The 15,243-nt window shown below is 34.6% G+C and overlaps 1 protein-coding gene across 2 annotated transcripts in view; it reads left to right on the top strand.

The window, feature by feature from the left end:
• The window catches only part of CERKL (ceramide kinase like), a 128,443-nt gene that overhangs the window by 35,539 nt on the left and 77,661 nt on the right, over nt 1-15,243 (top strand). For both annotated transcript variants that reach the window (XM_047773014.1, XM_047773013.1), the window contains exon 2: nt 12,040-12,282. In XM_047773014.1, the coding sequence (XP_047628970.1) occupies nt 12,040-12,282 (243 nt within the window). The remainder of the gene's footprint in view (nt 1-12,039; nt 12,283-15,243) is intronic.

Below are 15,243 nucleotides of genomic sequence, written 5' to 3'. Positions count from 1 at the left end.
TGAAAAAGCTTGTCAGTTTGATTAGGTCCCATTGGTTATTTTTGCTTTTATTTCTCTTGCTTTGGGAGACTGACCTGAGAAAACATTTGTAAGGTTGATGTCTGAGAATGTTTTGCCTCTGTTCTCTTCTAGGAGTTTGATGGTGTCTTGTCTTAACGTTTAATTCTTTAAGCCATTTTCATGCATGTGTGTGAGGGTGTGTTCCAGTTTCATTGATTTATATGCAGCTGTCCAGTTTTCCGAGCATCACTTGCTGAAAAGACTGTCTTTTTCCCATTTTATATTCTTGCCTCCTTTGTTGAAGATTAATTGACTGTGGGTGTCTGGGTTTATTTCTGGGTTCTCTCTTCTGTTCCATTGGTCTGTCTGTTTTGGTACCAGTACCACACTGTCTTAATGACTGTGGCTTTGTAATATTGCCTGAAGTCTGGGAGAGTGATGCCTCCTGCTTGGTTTTTGTTCCTCAGGATTGCTTTGGCAATTCTGAGTCTTTTGTGGTTCCATTTAAATTTTTGGATGGTTTTTTCTAGTTCTGTGAAAAACGTCATGGGTGATTTGATAGGGATTGCACTGAATCTGTAGATTGCTTTGGGTAGTATGGCCATTTTTACAATATTAATTTTTCCAACCCAAGAGCATGGAATATTTTTTCATTTATTGGAGAAAAGCTGAAAGCCTTCCCACTAAAATCTGGAACAAGACAAGGATGACTACTCTTGCCATTTTTATTCAACATAGTATTGGAAGTCCTAGCCACAGCAATCAAACAAAACAAAAAATATCCAAATTGGAAGAGAAGAAGTAAAATTGTCACTGTATGCAGATGACATGATACTATATACAGAAAAACCTAAGGACTCAACCCCAAAACTACTTGAACTGATCAAGGAATTCAGCAAAGTAGCAGGATACAAGATTAACATTTAGAAATCAGTTGCATTTCTGTATACTAACAATGAAATATTAGAAAAGGAATACAAAAATACAATACCTTTTAAAATGTTACCTCAAAAAATCAAATACCTGGAAATAAACTTGACCAAGGAGGTAAAAGACTTATATGCTGAGAACTATAGAACATTAGTCAAGGAAATTAAAGAGGATTCAGTTTGTTGTAATTTTGTTTTAGTTAAAGTATAAGGAAAATCCATTTGGTCATAGATATTGTTTAGAAAAGGAAAAGTATTTTAATAATGTTTTCACATAATTGTGAATATCCTTCTTTGATACTGTTGTAAAACTTGGTAAGTGCTGATTTCTTAAATGTTAATTACAAAGCAGGATCTGAAAACATATCAATTAACCTCTTATTGGTCTGTCTTGTACTTCAAATGAATCTTTTATTATGCATGATTTTATAACATCCTGCATTGACTATGTGGAAAATTTGGTCTGATGAGTTATACAGAGCTTCCAAATGTTGATATTTTATTATATAATATCTAAAAAATATCAGGTACATTAACATCACTGCCAGTATCACCAGAAAATTCTTTAATTATTGGGAAGCTGTCAAGCTCACCATGGTAGGTACAAGTTTTACAAAATTCTATTTTGCTTGAAAACTAGACTTTCATCATTGACAGCAAATATTCTCAGTTGTTTTTCTTAAGTGACTGGCTCACTTTGCTCAATTTCCAGAAAACATTTGTTCAGCTTCCAGAAAACATTTGTCGAATACTCATGTCTGAATGCCGTAGTCAGTTAGTCTGTCTTTCAAGCAAAAATTGTCTACCACAAACACCAGCAAGTCACAATGCAAATAATATAAACGCTTTTCCCAGGGAGAACCATCACTTTCATTTGCAGCAGAAATGTTTTTTGCACATTTCCCATTTCATTGCACATAATGTTAAAAAATATAGTAAAGGGTAGGGATTTAAAAAAAATCATAGTTTTACTGCTTCGTCGACAGCTATGTGAAACTTTTTTTTTTTTAAACTGTAAGTTTGAGGTGGTGAGCAATGAAACAATTTTTAGTGAAATTTGGTGTTGCTGCCTTGATTCATACTGACACCAGGAGTTTTAACCACTGTTGCTTTGCAACTGTCAGCATGGTGAAAAAGGCTAATAACATCTTTAGCATTATAATAAAAATCATTTTGGCCCTTTGTACCTCCTGAGACCACACATTGAGAACTGCTGATGGAGGTGTTTGGTTTAAATATCTAAATGACTGGCTTAATTTGCTAATTTCTCCATTACTTGTCTGCACAAAACAACAGTGTAAATATAGACACACTTTTATTAATAGAGATTTGGGGAAAAAACTGAAGAGCTCACTAAAAAATATTTGGAACATGAGTAAGTTATATATCAAGAAAAAACTTTAGAAGAGATCGTCTATGATTGGGAGTCAGTCTAAATTTTTGATTGTACTTTTTTTAAACGTGGCATTTATGATTAATTAATCATAGACTATGTAATTTAAAATTGTTAATATCATTTTGAATCATAGGTATTAAATGTTTTGAATTAAGGATTATTTGTTCCCTGTCTATATTTGACATCATCAAACCAAAAATAATATTTAAATTTTTGGAATGATTAGTTTATTTTGGACTTTATGCAAAGTACCTGTGTATCTTCAAGTGGTTAAGTTTGTAAGAGAAGTATCTAAACTGTTTACACAGGATAGCAGTAAGTGGGGAAAAATTGCTGATAGAAATCAAACAGTAGTTTTTTATTTGGTGTGATAAAAATATGATTTTGGGGTATTGGATCAGCATTTATCTCTCTCAATAAATTGTACATTTAGAATTTCCTCTATAATTCTTTTACTAGATAAAAATTCTCTTCTTGTTACTCTTGATAAGTGCATTATTTAGGAACTGAAACTTTTCTGCTAACAAATGTTAAGTCATAATTCTTGAGGATAGTAATGCATTGTGATGGTTTTTCAGTAAATTACTGGAGCAGCCCTATTTGTTTAAACCCTGGTTTAACCTGATTATTAACAATTGTGTTTTCTTCTTACAATTAAAGTGTATTCAAATTTATTGGTCCCTTGCTTCACAGATTTATCTCAGTATGTGGTGTATTCAAACAGAATTTTGTATTTTTAATTAGGGGATTAGATAAGTAAGTCTGAAGAGCCAAAAAAAAAAAAAAATTGTTAGCCATCACATTGCTTAACCATCTCATAGACCATAAGTGTGTGTCTACACTATGTTGTGGGAGCTGTCTATCAGGCAGGCTTGTTTTTCAGGCAGTGTTTTAAAGAGTGGACATGTGCAGGAACTGTGAGCACAATTAGCGCCAAGCAGATAAATCCAGCTCTAATCCTGTTTACGGTCTGCATCAGACAGATGTGCCAAGATTGATTCAGACAAGCCCTGGGCTTACAGTAATATTTTTAAAAGTGCCATTCACTGTTCTATTTTTGTTAAACCTTTGCTAAATATTCTTAAGTGTTGTTGGTTTTACTCTTCTTGTTAACCACCGTAACCTACTTTAATCAGGGCCTGCTTTGCTCTCATGGTGACAGGGTAACCTGCCAGGAAAGGTTATCTTTATTCCCTGTAATTAAATTGACTTTTCCCCCCAAGAAAATACAACAATAGGAAGTGGGTGCTGAATTAAATAAATAGCATGATATCCAATAGACGTATACTTAAATCCTGTGCTAGAACAGATGGTCCCAGCATCTCTGTAAGTAATGTGAGAGGACAGTTAATGTTCTGAAACAACTAACTATAACCAATATGATCCTAATGAACCAATAGATTTAAAATAATAAACCACATGCCACAAGGAAAAATTATGTATCATCTCTAAGGTTTTAATTCTCATAAGCTTCAAAAAAAGTGTCCATAAATACTTTTTCATATTTTTATCTACTGTTATCAAATATCAGTTTATGGATTAAGTTTTATTTCATATTTTTCACTGATAAAGGTATGTTTAATATTAAGGTAAAATTAAAGGAATATATAAACTATAGCCCCCCCAAAGTATATTTTTAAAATTCTTTAGTTTCTCTTTTATATAAGGTCTGAATGTGTTTGGATGTGCATGGAAATGTGACTTTGCATACAATTATGAAAACATTTGCTGTTATTCATGGCAGAAACTGGTTTGTACTACAACAGAAGTGGCTGGCCTGGGTATCGAAGCAGTTATCTTGCAGATAAAAAATTAAGCAGAGATAAAAGACCTAAATATGTTTGAGCATTTTGTAAATTTATCGATAAAGTAGTTTATAAATCAAAAGCAATATTTTTCTGATTCACATAGAGAATAAAGATAGTCTGAGTCATTCTTAAGGTACTACTTATAAAGGGGTGTAGTTAGGTGGTCAATTTTTCAAAATTTTATTGGAGGATAGTTGACTTACAATGTTGTTAGTTTCAGGTGTATAGCAAAGTGAAAAATTTCCGTTCTATTTCAGATTCTTTTCCCATATAGGCAGGTGCTCAATTTTTATAGACTCCAAGATAATAGTCTTCTCTCTGAATATGGTTTATTTTCTTTTTTTGTCTTTAATCTTGTTTCTCATAAATATTTGTGTTTTCTACGTGTTTCCCAAAGAGTAAGTGTGTTGGTGTGGGTTAAGGAGAAACAATGACCTTTTTAGATTTTTAGTTTATCCTATCAGTTGATCTCCAGAACTTTCAGCCTTAGCTGGGGGTTAGCCTGAGGGCTTTCCACCTAGAAACCTGAGGAACCTTTGGCCCTAGCTCTTTCAAGTCTTAGAAACCAATGTCCAGCTGCCCTGCAGAGCCAGCTGGTCCACTGCTTATATCTTAAGATCTTCAAAAACAAAACAAAGACATAGACAATCACCATTTAATCTATGATGGACTAAACAATATTTATACAGTTCCAAGCCATTAGATAAAAAACATTTTAAATTCAAGTTCACAGAATTCTAAGTTTTATTACTAAAGACCATATTCAGAATGAGAAAATAATTTTCTGCAAAACTGATAATATACACATCTTCACATCTGTTGGGAAACAGTTTTATTCAAAGTCAGGTGAGGCCTGTGATTAGAAAGAACTGGGCAGATTTACTCATGTCACAGGAATGATTAACACTGTAGAAATGAATAACAGACCAGAACATGTATGCAGGAAATTGGCACCTGAGTTATTTCTATAGCTACTGAGAATAATAGAGTGCTGAAGAACATTTGTATATTTTGTTAGGAATTTGTAAAAGAACATTTGTATATTTGTAAAAGAACATTTGTATATTTGTTAGGAATTTGTAAAAGAAGCAAAAACTATTTTATTTACAGATCAATTATGTTTATTTTCATTTCAAATAAAAACAAAATGTTTATTCTAAATCTGTGGTTCTCTCTTAGTTTCCTTTTGTCACAGTGGCAAAGAATTCATTCATGTGAAACCCCAAATTTGAACCTGTGGGCAAATGTGGGAAAAGATTGGAAGTTTGAGCAGATAAAGCAGGAAATACCATTCATAGAGAGTTACAGATATTTTCAGAATTTTCACTTCTGTCAGCTTCAGTTGCTACAATCTAACCTTCTATTTCCCTGATGGTCACCTTGAAGCTTCTGATGAAATACAGGTTTGAATCACGCATGTCCACATATATGCATATTTTTTTTCCTCTAGTAAATAGCAGGCAGTTGTCTGCATCCTTGCATGTGGAACCATGGATGGGGGAAACTGGATATGGAGGGCCAATTATAAATTGTATGTGGATTTTTGACATCACTGAGGGTGCGCCCTTTACCCCAGAGGTGTTTAAGAATCAACTTACTACTCAGTTAGGACACATTGGTGGTTTTACTATTTTCCTAGGGACTAGTTAGAGACAGAACAATGGTTTGGCAACCGTTTAAAGTTTGGCTAGAACAAAAAATAGATCCAGAGGGTCAGATGAGAGTGTGTTTACTTGAAGGGGGATCTTACTTCTGTGCAGTGTTGGAAAGACCAGCCAAAGCACTTGGATTTAAATCTCGGATCTAACCCCAAATAGCCATACAACCATGGACAAGTTACTTAAACACTCTATCCTGCATTCTTTCTCTTTTAGGAAAATATATTTATCTAGGGTTAGTGTAAGGATTAAATGAGATAATAGATGTAAAGTGCTTAGGGCAGTGTCTGGCATAGAGCTCATGTTCTGTAATATTAGCTATCCTTACATTTTAGAAAATCAAATTTTAAAAATTAAAATGAGTAATATGATCAGGAACTATTTTAGGATGAGCAAAGGAAGCCATCTTTTTCAATTAATTACAGAAATATTTACATTGTAGGAAAACTAAAAATTCATATACACAAGCTAAATCACAATCTCACTTGCTTTCCAAGTTTTCCACATATGTGCATATGGAAATATATTCCACATACACTGTGTATTCAATAAATATATGCAAAACAGTAATGGCAATGTGGTTCACTGTTTTAGACACTTTTCTTGTCAGATTTCTACATTTAATGGCTGAATAGCATTCTGGTACATGAATATGCTTTATTTTCCAGAAGCAATACTCAGTGTTGCACATTTAGGTTGTTTCCAAGTTTCACTCAAATAATGCTTGGGTAAGTATTCTTTTAGCTAAATTGTGCATATTATTTATTCCCTTAGGGTTAAATCCTAGAAGTAATTTGCTGGATCAAAAATAGGCATATTTTAAAGCATTTTCCTTTCTCTTCATTTAAAAAAATTTACCAAATGTAATGGGAAGTTTAAAAGAAAAAATGAATCTTATACTCCCTCTTACCTCTTTTTTAAGAGGTAGCTGCTATTAAGTTTGTTATGTGTTTTCCACTTGAGTTTTCTTTTCTCTTTTCAATGAAAGAATGATCAAATCCTTCAGATTATTTTGTCACTTGCTTGTATTCGACGTACTCATATGTCTTAAACGTGAATGTCTTTCCAGATCAGAACACAAGAGATCTTCTAACTTGCTCATTTATGAGTTGCAGAAGATTAAACCATTCCCCTATTGAAGACATGAAGAGTACTTCAAATATTTTTGTTATTAAAATACTGCTGCAATTAACATTTTGAAATCTTTTGATACATATTCCTGACTTATACTCCAGCAGTTACCTTTTTTGCATTCCCACCAGTGCTGGGACTGGTTCCCTTTACCCACACCATCACTGAGGTTTATTTTTGATCTTGTGCCAGTCTAAAAGGCAAAAAAAATGGTGTCTTGTTGTTTTAATTTGCATTTCTTTGATTACTAATTAGATTGAACTTTCTCATATGTTCATTGGACCATTTGCATTTCTTCTTTTGTGAAATGCCTGTCTTGGGTCTTTTATGTAATTTTCCACTAAAGTGTTTCTTTTCTTGATTAAATAGATTATTTAACTGTCATATGTTGCAAATATTTCTGCCCAGTTGGCCTTTGTTTGTGACTTCTCTTTATGGGACTCTAGGACTTTATAGGTGTTAAATTACTTTTATATTAAGTATCACAGTCTCTGAATGTCTTCCTTTAGTTCAGTGTTTATGGCTTTACTAATTTATGGTTATATAAAGTTCTCTCTAACCTAGGAATATTGGTGTATTTTATGAAAGAGAGATCTATTTTTTTCTTTTCTCTTTTAAAGATGAACCAGTCCTAAATCACCATTTACAGTATATTTGCTCCTGAGCTTGGATAGTACAATTATCACATTGGTGACTTTTAAAACACATACAGGTGTCTCTTTGGACCATTCATTTATCTATTTCTAGATGTTTAAATTATTACAGCTTTACAGAACATTATGTTATCTATAATCAGGTATGCACTTCTCCTCATTACTGTTAAAACATTTTCTTAATATATTTATTCCAAGAAAATTTGCAAGTCATTTGATTAGGTTCCTTGCCCCTTACACAGAGAAAATACCATTGAGATTTTGATTGGGGTTGCATTATAAGTAGTTATTAATATGAGAATACTGGCATAAAAATATGTAATCTTAGAACTTGATATACCTGTGTTTATTCAATGCTTTGTCTCTCAGTGTATTTTGAATGGCCTTTTCCACCAAACAAGTCCAAGATCATTTTGTTGATTTTGTTCCTAGGATAATAATTTGCCTAAGATCTCTTTATCTCCAATATGCTTTCTTTCTAGGTATTGATAGATTTGTAACCAGCTTCCATACTGGATATATACTTCTAATGATTTTAAGTTGATTCTTTTTGGGTTTTGTAAATATATTTATACTATCTATAAAGAGTTATAGTTTCAGCTCCCCCTCCAGCCCTTCTACCACCAGTTGTTTTAATTTCATTCCCCTTATGTGATAGTGGTGAGAAAGTCTAGAATAATTGGCAATAGTAAGAGTGATAATAGGTATTCTTGCCCTTCTTGCCCTGTTTTGAGAAATTCTTTTAGTTCTTACTACTAAGTTGGATCTTGGCTGTTGGCTTGGTATCTTTAAATTTGCAACTTACAAGAGATTAAATAGGAATAGTCAATAAATTGTTTACTGCCAAAGTAAAGCACATATGGTAAGAATTTAGGACTTTGCGTGAAAAGAGTATATTTCATCCTTTGCATTATTTTTTCCCCTCAGTGGTCCCTCCCTCCCTTCCTCCTTTGGAGTGCTATTTGTTGTATGCTTGACTACATAAATAATCATGGTATGGGACACAAGGTTATAACAAATATAAGATTAGCCTAGAACAAATTGCCACATATGCATATATAATAAAGGACTAATTTCAAGAATATTTGAAGGACTCTTAGAAATTAATAAGAAATAGACAATCAACCAAAAAGAAATAGGGAGAGGCATGTGTAGTGGCAGCTCTTCTAAGAAATACAAATGAAAAATAAATGCAAAGATATTCAACGTGATTGTTTGATTGATTTTTGGAAAAGAAATCACAAATATAGTCAAGAATATAAAGTCCCCTAAGGTAGATAAATGATAGGAGTTACCTGTACACATTCAGCTGTATGAAGCGGACCCCCTGCAGCACCCCTATGTGGGAGGCCAGCTTCTTTACACCTCTTAGACACCGTTTACTATATGGATATTACACACCATAGGGTAAGGTTTTGTCACAACAGTTGACCAGTCAGCTTTACTCCATTCTTGAAGGTAGAAGAAGGATGTAGAATCTCCCTGGTCTTCCCCCCACCTCCAATTGTTCTAGAGATCCTGGCCATATGTCTACCTGCCCAACAAGTGCAAATAGCTTTTAATAAGCTCACCAGCTGCAACTATCTTATTGATGATTTACTGTGAAAGAACTTGGTTTCCCTTGTATATGATACATACAATACAGCTTTTAGTTTCTAGTATATACTTCCTGACAAGGAATGAGAGCTCCTTGGGGAGTTTACATGATCCTGAAACCCTATGCTGTTATAAGAGGTTATTTTCAAAGACATCTGGAGATTGTAACTAAGGAGGCAGGTTGGAGGAACTCTCACTGTCCAGTCTATACAAATTTGGAGTATTCAAATGGAAATAATTTTAGTTAATTGAAAAGTTGAGTCTGTAAAAGGTCAAACTTCATTATATGATCAAAGGGAAAAGAGTCTAAAATATGTGAAAGCTGCATCTTCAAAGGGTGGTCTAGGACCAAACTTTTTTATGGGGTTAGTGAGGTCAAAGCTGTTTTCTTCTTATTATTAAGAACTTATTTGTTATTTTCACTCTTATTCTCTCTCAAGGGTACAGTGGAGTTTTCCAGAGGCTGACATACAAGATGACACCATTGCCCCAATAGCTAATGAAGTGTATGCTTTGTATTCTTGTACTTAAAAAAGTCTCAGTTCCGAAGTCTAATATAGTACATATCAATAGATATAACCTACAAAAACAATCGGGGCCCTCAATCTTGAAGAGTATAAATGGGTTCTGAGACCAAGAGTTTGAGAGCCATTGAACTAGAGAAAAGTCAATCTTAACAACACAAATAATCTATTAGTACTTACAGAGCAAAGGTAGGTTGACTCATTCTGTTCATGAAGACATATGGAACACTTTGGCCTATGGTGATACAGTGTTGATTAGTTTCAGTGATGATTGTAGTAACAGTGATGACTGTTTTCTAGTACATATAAATGTTTCCTGTTGCACTGATGCTTTTGAGGGTTTTGAGTCTTTGATCACCCAGGTGACAATAACAGTAGAAAGTACATGGAGGTGAAGCCTCAGCTTTCTGAGGAAATGACAGGCCTGAAATACTGCCTTTGGGTTCACCCTATCCCCCACTGCAAACACCAAGAGAAGATCTTCATTCTTTTTTGGTGGTACATGTGCTTTGTGAGCAATTGTGCTGTCATTTGCAAGATGGTTAGGAGAGGCCAAAAAACTCCAGGAGAGTGCACAGAAGGAATAACATTGTGCCCGCTTAAGGGTAAAGGAAGCTAATAGAGGGTTTCTTCTTGCTGGGGCTGTTTTAGTGCTCCTAATTACTTATGCATCTATTTCTATTGATTTTTTTCTCTCCTATCATGGGTCATATTTTTCTGTCTTTTTACATGTGTCATGATTTTTGATTGAATAAGACTGTGAATTTTACCATGTACAGTTGCTGAATATTTTTGAATTCCTGTAAATATTCTTGTGTTTGTTCTAGGATGTTGTTACTGGAAACAGTTGAATCCTTTTAGGCTTGCTTTTAAGCTTTGTTAGGTGGAATTCAGAGCAGCTTTTGGTAAGCTCACTAAAGAGACAGTACTCTTCCCAGTATCCCAGGTATTGCATTATTTTTCTGCTTTGGCTTGTGGAAACACCTGTATGATCTCTGAGCTTTGCTTTCTCTGACCCTTTGGGCAGTTCTTTCCCTGATCTCACACACATGCATATCCATGCTCAGCTGAGGATTCAAGGGGCAGATCCACAGAGCTCTCTCTCTCCATGCAGCTCTCTTGTCTATAATAATTTTCCCAGGGAACTCTAGTCAACTCAGGGAGACCACCAGGCTTCACCAGAGTTCCCCTACTTGCTCTGTGGCCTGGGGACCCTCCTGGCAGTTGACTGGGAATCACATGGCTTCTTTATTTTCCTCCTCTCTGGGATCACTGTCCTCCTGTGTTACCTCATGTCCTCTGTCCGAAAACTAAGGTTTCTTATCTCTGGTGTACTCTTTGAGTTGTTTCAGGAGGAAGGTAAAACGAGTCCCTATGATTCCATGTTGGCCAGAGTGGAAGTTTTGAAAGTACTTTTTTTTTTTTTGTCTTTTTGTCTTTTCTAAGGCTGCACCTGTGGCATATGGAGGTTCTCATGCTAGGGGTCTAATTGGGGCTCTAGCTACCGGCCGGGAATATGAGCCGTGTCTGTGTCCTACACCACAGCTCATGGCAACGCTGGATCCTTAAACCCACTGAGCAAGGCCAGGGATTGAATCCGCAACCTCCTGGTTCCTAGTCAGATTCGTTAACCACTGAGCTATAATGGGAACTCCTGAAAGTACTTTTTTTCAAGTATAAAACACTCCTACTTTGAGAATCAGTTGAAATTGTCCGTTATCACAATAATAAGTATTTTTTGACCTGTGTTTAAACATAACTAGTAAAATTTAATGCCATTATAAAATACAGTCATACTATAATAAGATTTCAGGTGGATCTTTCTTTTTAGATTGGCAGGAATTCATGTTTTCTACTCATAGTAATCTTAACTATTTCCTTTCTGCGTGTTACTTTACCTAGAATGTATATTTCCTCCCCTTGCATATTGCCTTCAACGACCTCTCATAATCTCACTTCTGTAAGTGAATTCTCTTTATATTATTTTACTCTGTCCCTATAAGTATCAGGAAGTCTCTTGCATGACACTAATTTATTATTACTGAATTGTTGCTTTGTTTATATTCTTGGAAGTTTTTATATATTGAATATTCTCAGATTCTGAAGGTCCTTAACCTTGTGCGGCAGGAACTCTCTTCCATTTTTTTCTATTTTTTATTCTTGGGAAAATAGATCCAATTTTTCTTTTCCTTTTTTTTCCCTCTTCCTCTCATACAGGGCTTAACATAAAGCATAATCAATAAAATTACAGCTGATAAAGATTTTGTTTTTTTCACTATTAATTATTCATATATGTAAGTTATAGAGACAGTAGTTTTGATTGGAAAACTTAATTTATTTTCAGGTGATTCCAAGTATGATTTTCTACATAAAGAAGAATTTATTGAACTGAAGGATATATTCTCTGTCAAACTGAAATGGCGTTATTCTGTTAAACAACAGAAAAGTGGCACTTTATTAGGAATCACACTCTTCATATGCTTGAGAAAGGAACAAAATAAATTGAAGGACTCTACACTTGATCTTATTAATTTTAGTGAAGATCACTGTGACATATGGTTTAGACAATTCAAGGAAATCTTGGCAGGTAAGTACTCCTTATGGAAATTTTTAGTGAGTCTGTTTTTTTTGATGTAGGTAATTAATCTAAACATGATACTGTTTTATCAATGTACTAATCCTTGATTATGTTGATGTTATTTGCTTCTATTCTTAGTTTAAGTGGTTTTATCATGAAAGATGCTGAATTTGGTCACATGCTTTTTCCCATCACTTGAAATGATCCCGTTTTTTCCCCTTTATTCTCTTAGTGTGGTGTATTATATTGATTTTTCATATACTAAACTATCCTTGCATTCCAGGAAAAAATCCTACTTGGTCATAGTATATAATCCTTTTTAATACTTTATTGAATTTTGTTTGGTAGTTTTTTGTTGAGGTTTTCACATTAACATTTGTTAGAGGTACTTCTGTGTTGTTTTGTTTTTGGTTTTTTGGTCCCTTGTATCTTTGTCTGGCTTTGATATCAAGGTAATACTGGCCTTATAGAATGACATAGGAAGTAACTGTTGAATGATCAACTTCCATGAAGAAGATTTGAGAATCTGAAATAAAACAGTTCTTAAATAATTTGCATCATTTGAGAGTTGTTTTTGAAAGCATATTTAATTCTCAATTAATGTTTCTTTTGACTTATATCAGAATTTATCTTCCTTCCATCTACACATTAATAGCAAGTGAATATATGTACTGAGTGACTTGAGAATAGGGTTTTCTTTTTAAATTGAAGTATAGTTGATTTACAATATTGTGTTAGTTTCAGGTATACAGCAAAGTGACGTGGAGTGTGTATGTGTATATATATATAATTTTTTTCTATTATTTTCCATTATAATTTATTAAAATATATTGAATATAGTTCCCTGTGCTATGCAATAAATCCTTGTTGTTTATTTTACATGTGGTAGTGTGCATTTGTTAATCTCTTACTTCTATTTTATCCCCTTCCCATGTCCCCTTTGGTAAGCATAAGTTTGTTTTCTATGTCTGTGAATCTGTTCCTGTTTTTTTTTTTTTTTAAATAAGTTCATTTCTACTATTTTTTAGATTCCACATATAAGTGATATCATATAATATTTCTTTGACTTCATTTTGTATCATAATCTCTACATTTATCCATGTTGTTTCAAATGGCATTATTTCATTCTTTCTTACAGCTGAGTAATATTCCATTGAATACACACACAAACACACACACACGCACAAATACACACACACATTTTCTTTATACATTAATTTGTTGATGGACATTATTTAGGTTTCTTCCATGTTTTGGCTATTGTAAATAGTTCCACTATGAACACTGGGGTAAATATATCTTTTTAAATTAAGAGTTTTTGTCTTTTCCAAGTATATGCCAGGGTTGCTGGATTGTATGGTAACTCTGTTTTTAGTTTTTTAAGGAACATCCATACTGCTCTCCATAGTGGAAGTACCAATTTACATTCCCAACAAGAATGTGGGAGGTTTCCCTTTTCTCCATATCCTCTCTAGCTTTTATTATTTGTAGATTTTTTAATGATGGTCATTCTGATCGGTGTGAGGTGCTACTTCATTGCAATTTTCATTTGCATTTCTCCAATAATTAGTGAAGTTAGGTATCTTGTCATGTGCTTGTCGGCCATCTATATGTCTTCTTTGGAGAAATGCCCATTTAGGTGTTCTTCCTGTTTTTTTGTTTTTTTTTTTTGTCTTTTGGGGCCACACCAGCAGCATATGGAGGTTCCCAGGCTAGGGGTCTAATTGGAGCTGTAGCCACCAGCCTACGCCTGAGCCACAGCAATGTGGGATCTGAGCCTCATCTGTGATCTATACCACAGCTCACGGCAACAGCAGATCCTTAACCCGCTGAGTGAGGCCAGGGATTGAACCCATGTCCTCATGGATGCTAGTTGGGTTCATTAACCGCTTAGCCATCATGGGAACTCTTTCCTCTTTTTTATTTGAGTTGTGTTTTTTTTTTTTTTTATAATGAGTTGTATGAAGTATTTGTATATTTTGGAAATTAAGCCCTTGTTGGTTACATCACTTGCAGCTATTTTTTCCCAGTCCATAATTTGTCTTTTCATTTTATTTATATTTCCTTTGCTGTGCAAAAGCTTGTAAGTTCGATTAGGTCCCATTTTTTAATTTTTGCTTTTATTTCTGTTCCTTTGGGAGACTGGCATAAGAAAACATTAGTATGATTTATGTCAGAGAATGTTTTGCCTGTGTTCTCGTCTAGGTGTTTTATGGTGTCATGTCTTAAGTCATTTTGAGTTTATTTCTGTATATGATGTGAGGGAGTATTCTAATTTCATGATTTACACATGGCTGTTCAGTGAGAATAGCAGTTTATTATTATTATTATTATTATTATTATTATTATTTGTCTTTTTGCTATTTCTTGGGCCGCTCCCGCGGCATATGGAGGTCCCTAGGCTAGGGGTCGAATCGGAGCTGTAGTCACCAGCCTACGCCAGAGCCACAGCAATGCTGGATCTGAGCCGCGTCTGCAACCTACACCGCACGCAGCTCACAGCAATGCTGGATTGTCAACCCACCGAGCAAGGCCAGGGATTGAACCCGCAACCTCATGGTTCCTAGTCGGATTCGTTAACCACTGCACCACGCTGGGAACTCCAAGAATAGCAGTTTTTTAAAGATAATATTTAAGTTGTTTATATTTTAGGGTAGATTTTTCTAAAGTTAATAGCCAAAGAAAAGAACCCAGCTAGTATCCATGAGGATGTGGGTTTGATCCCTGGTCTCACTCAGTGGGTTAAGGATCTGGCCTTACTCTGAGCTGTGGTGTAGGTTGCTGACATGGCTTGGATCCCACGTTGCTGTGGCTGTGGTGTAGAGTGGCTGCTATAGCTCTGATTAGACCCCTAGCCTGGGAACCTCCATATGTTGCAGGTGCAGCCCTAAGCAAAAAAAAAAAACAACCAAAAAACAAAACCCAAAAAACAAAAAACTCTCAAACAAACAATTTTAGTATTTCTTTTTC

The sequence above is a fragment of the Phacochoerus africanus genome, chromosome 3 (assembly GCF_016906955.1).
Source record: "Phacochoerus africanus isolate WHEZ1 chromosome 3, ROS_Pafr_v1, whole genome shotgun sequence".
Taxonomy (NCBI): Eukaryota; Metazoa; Chordata; class Mammalia; order Artiodactyla; family Suidae; genus Phacochoerus; species Phacochoerus africanus.
This window is presented reverse-complemented; position numbering and strand designations above follow the sequence as displayed.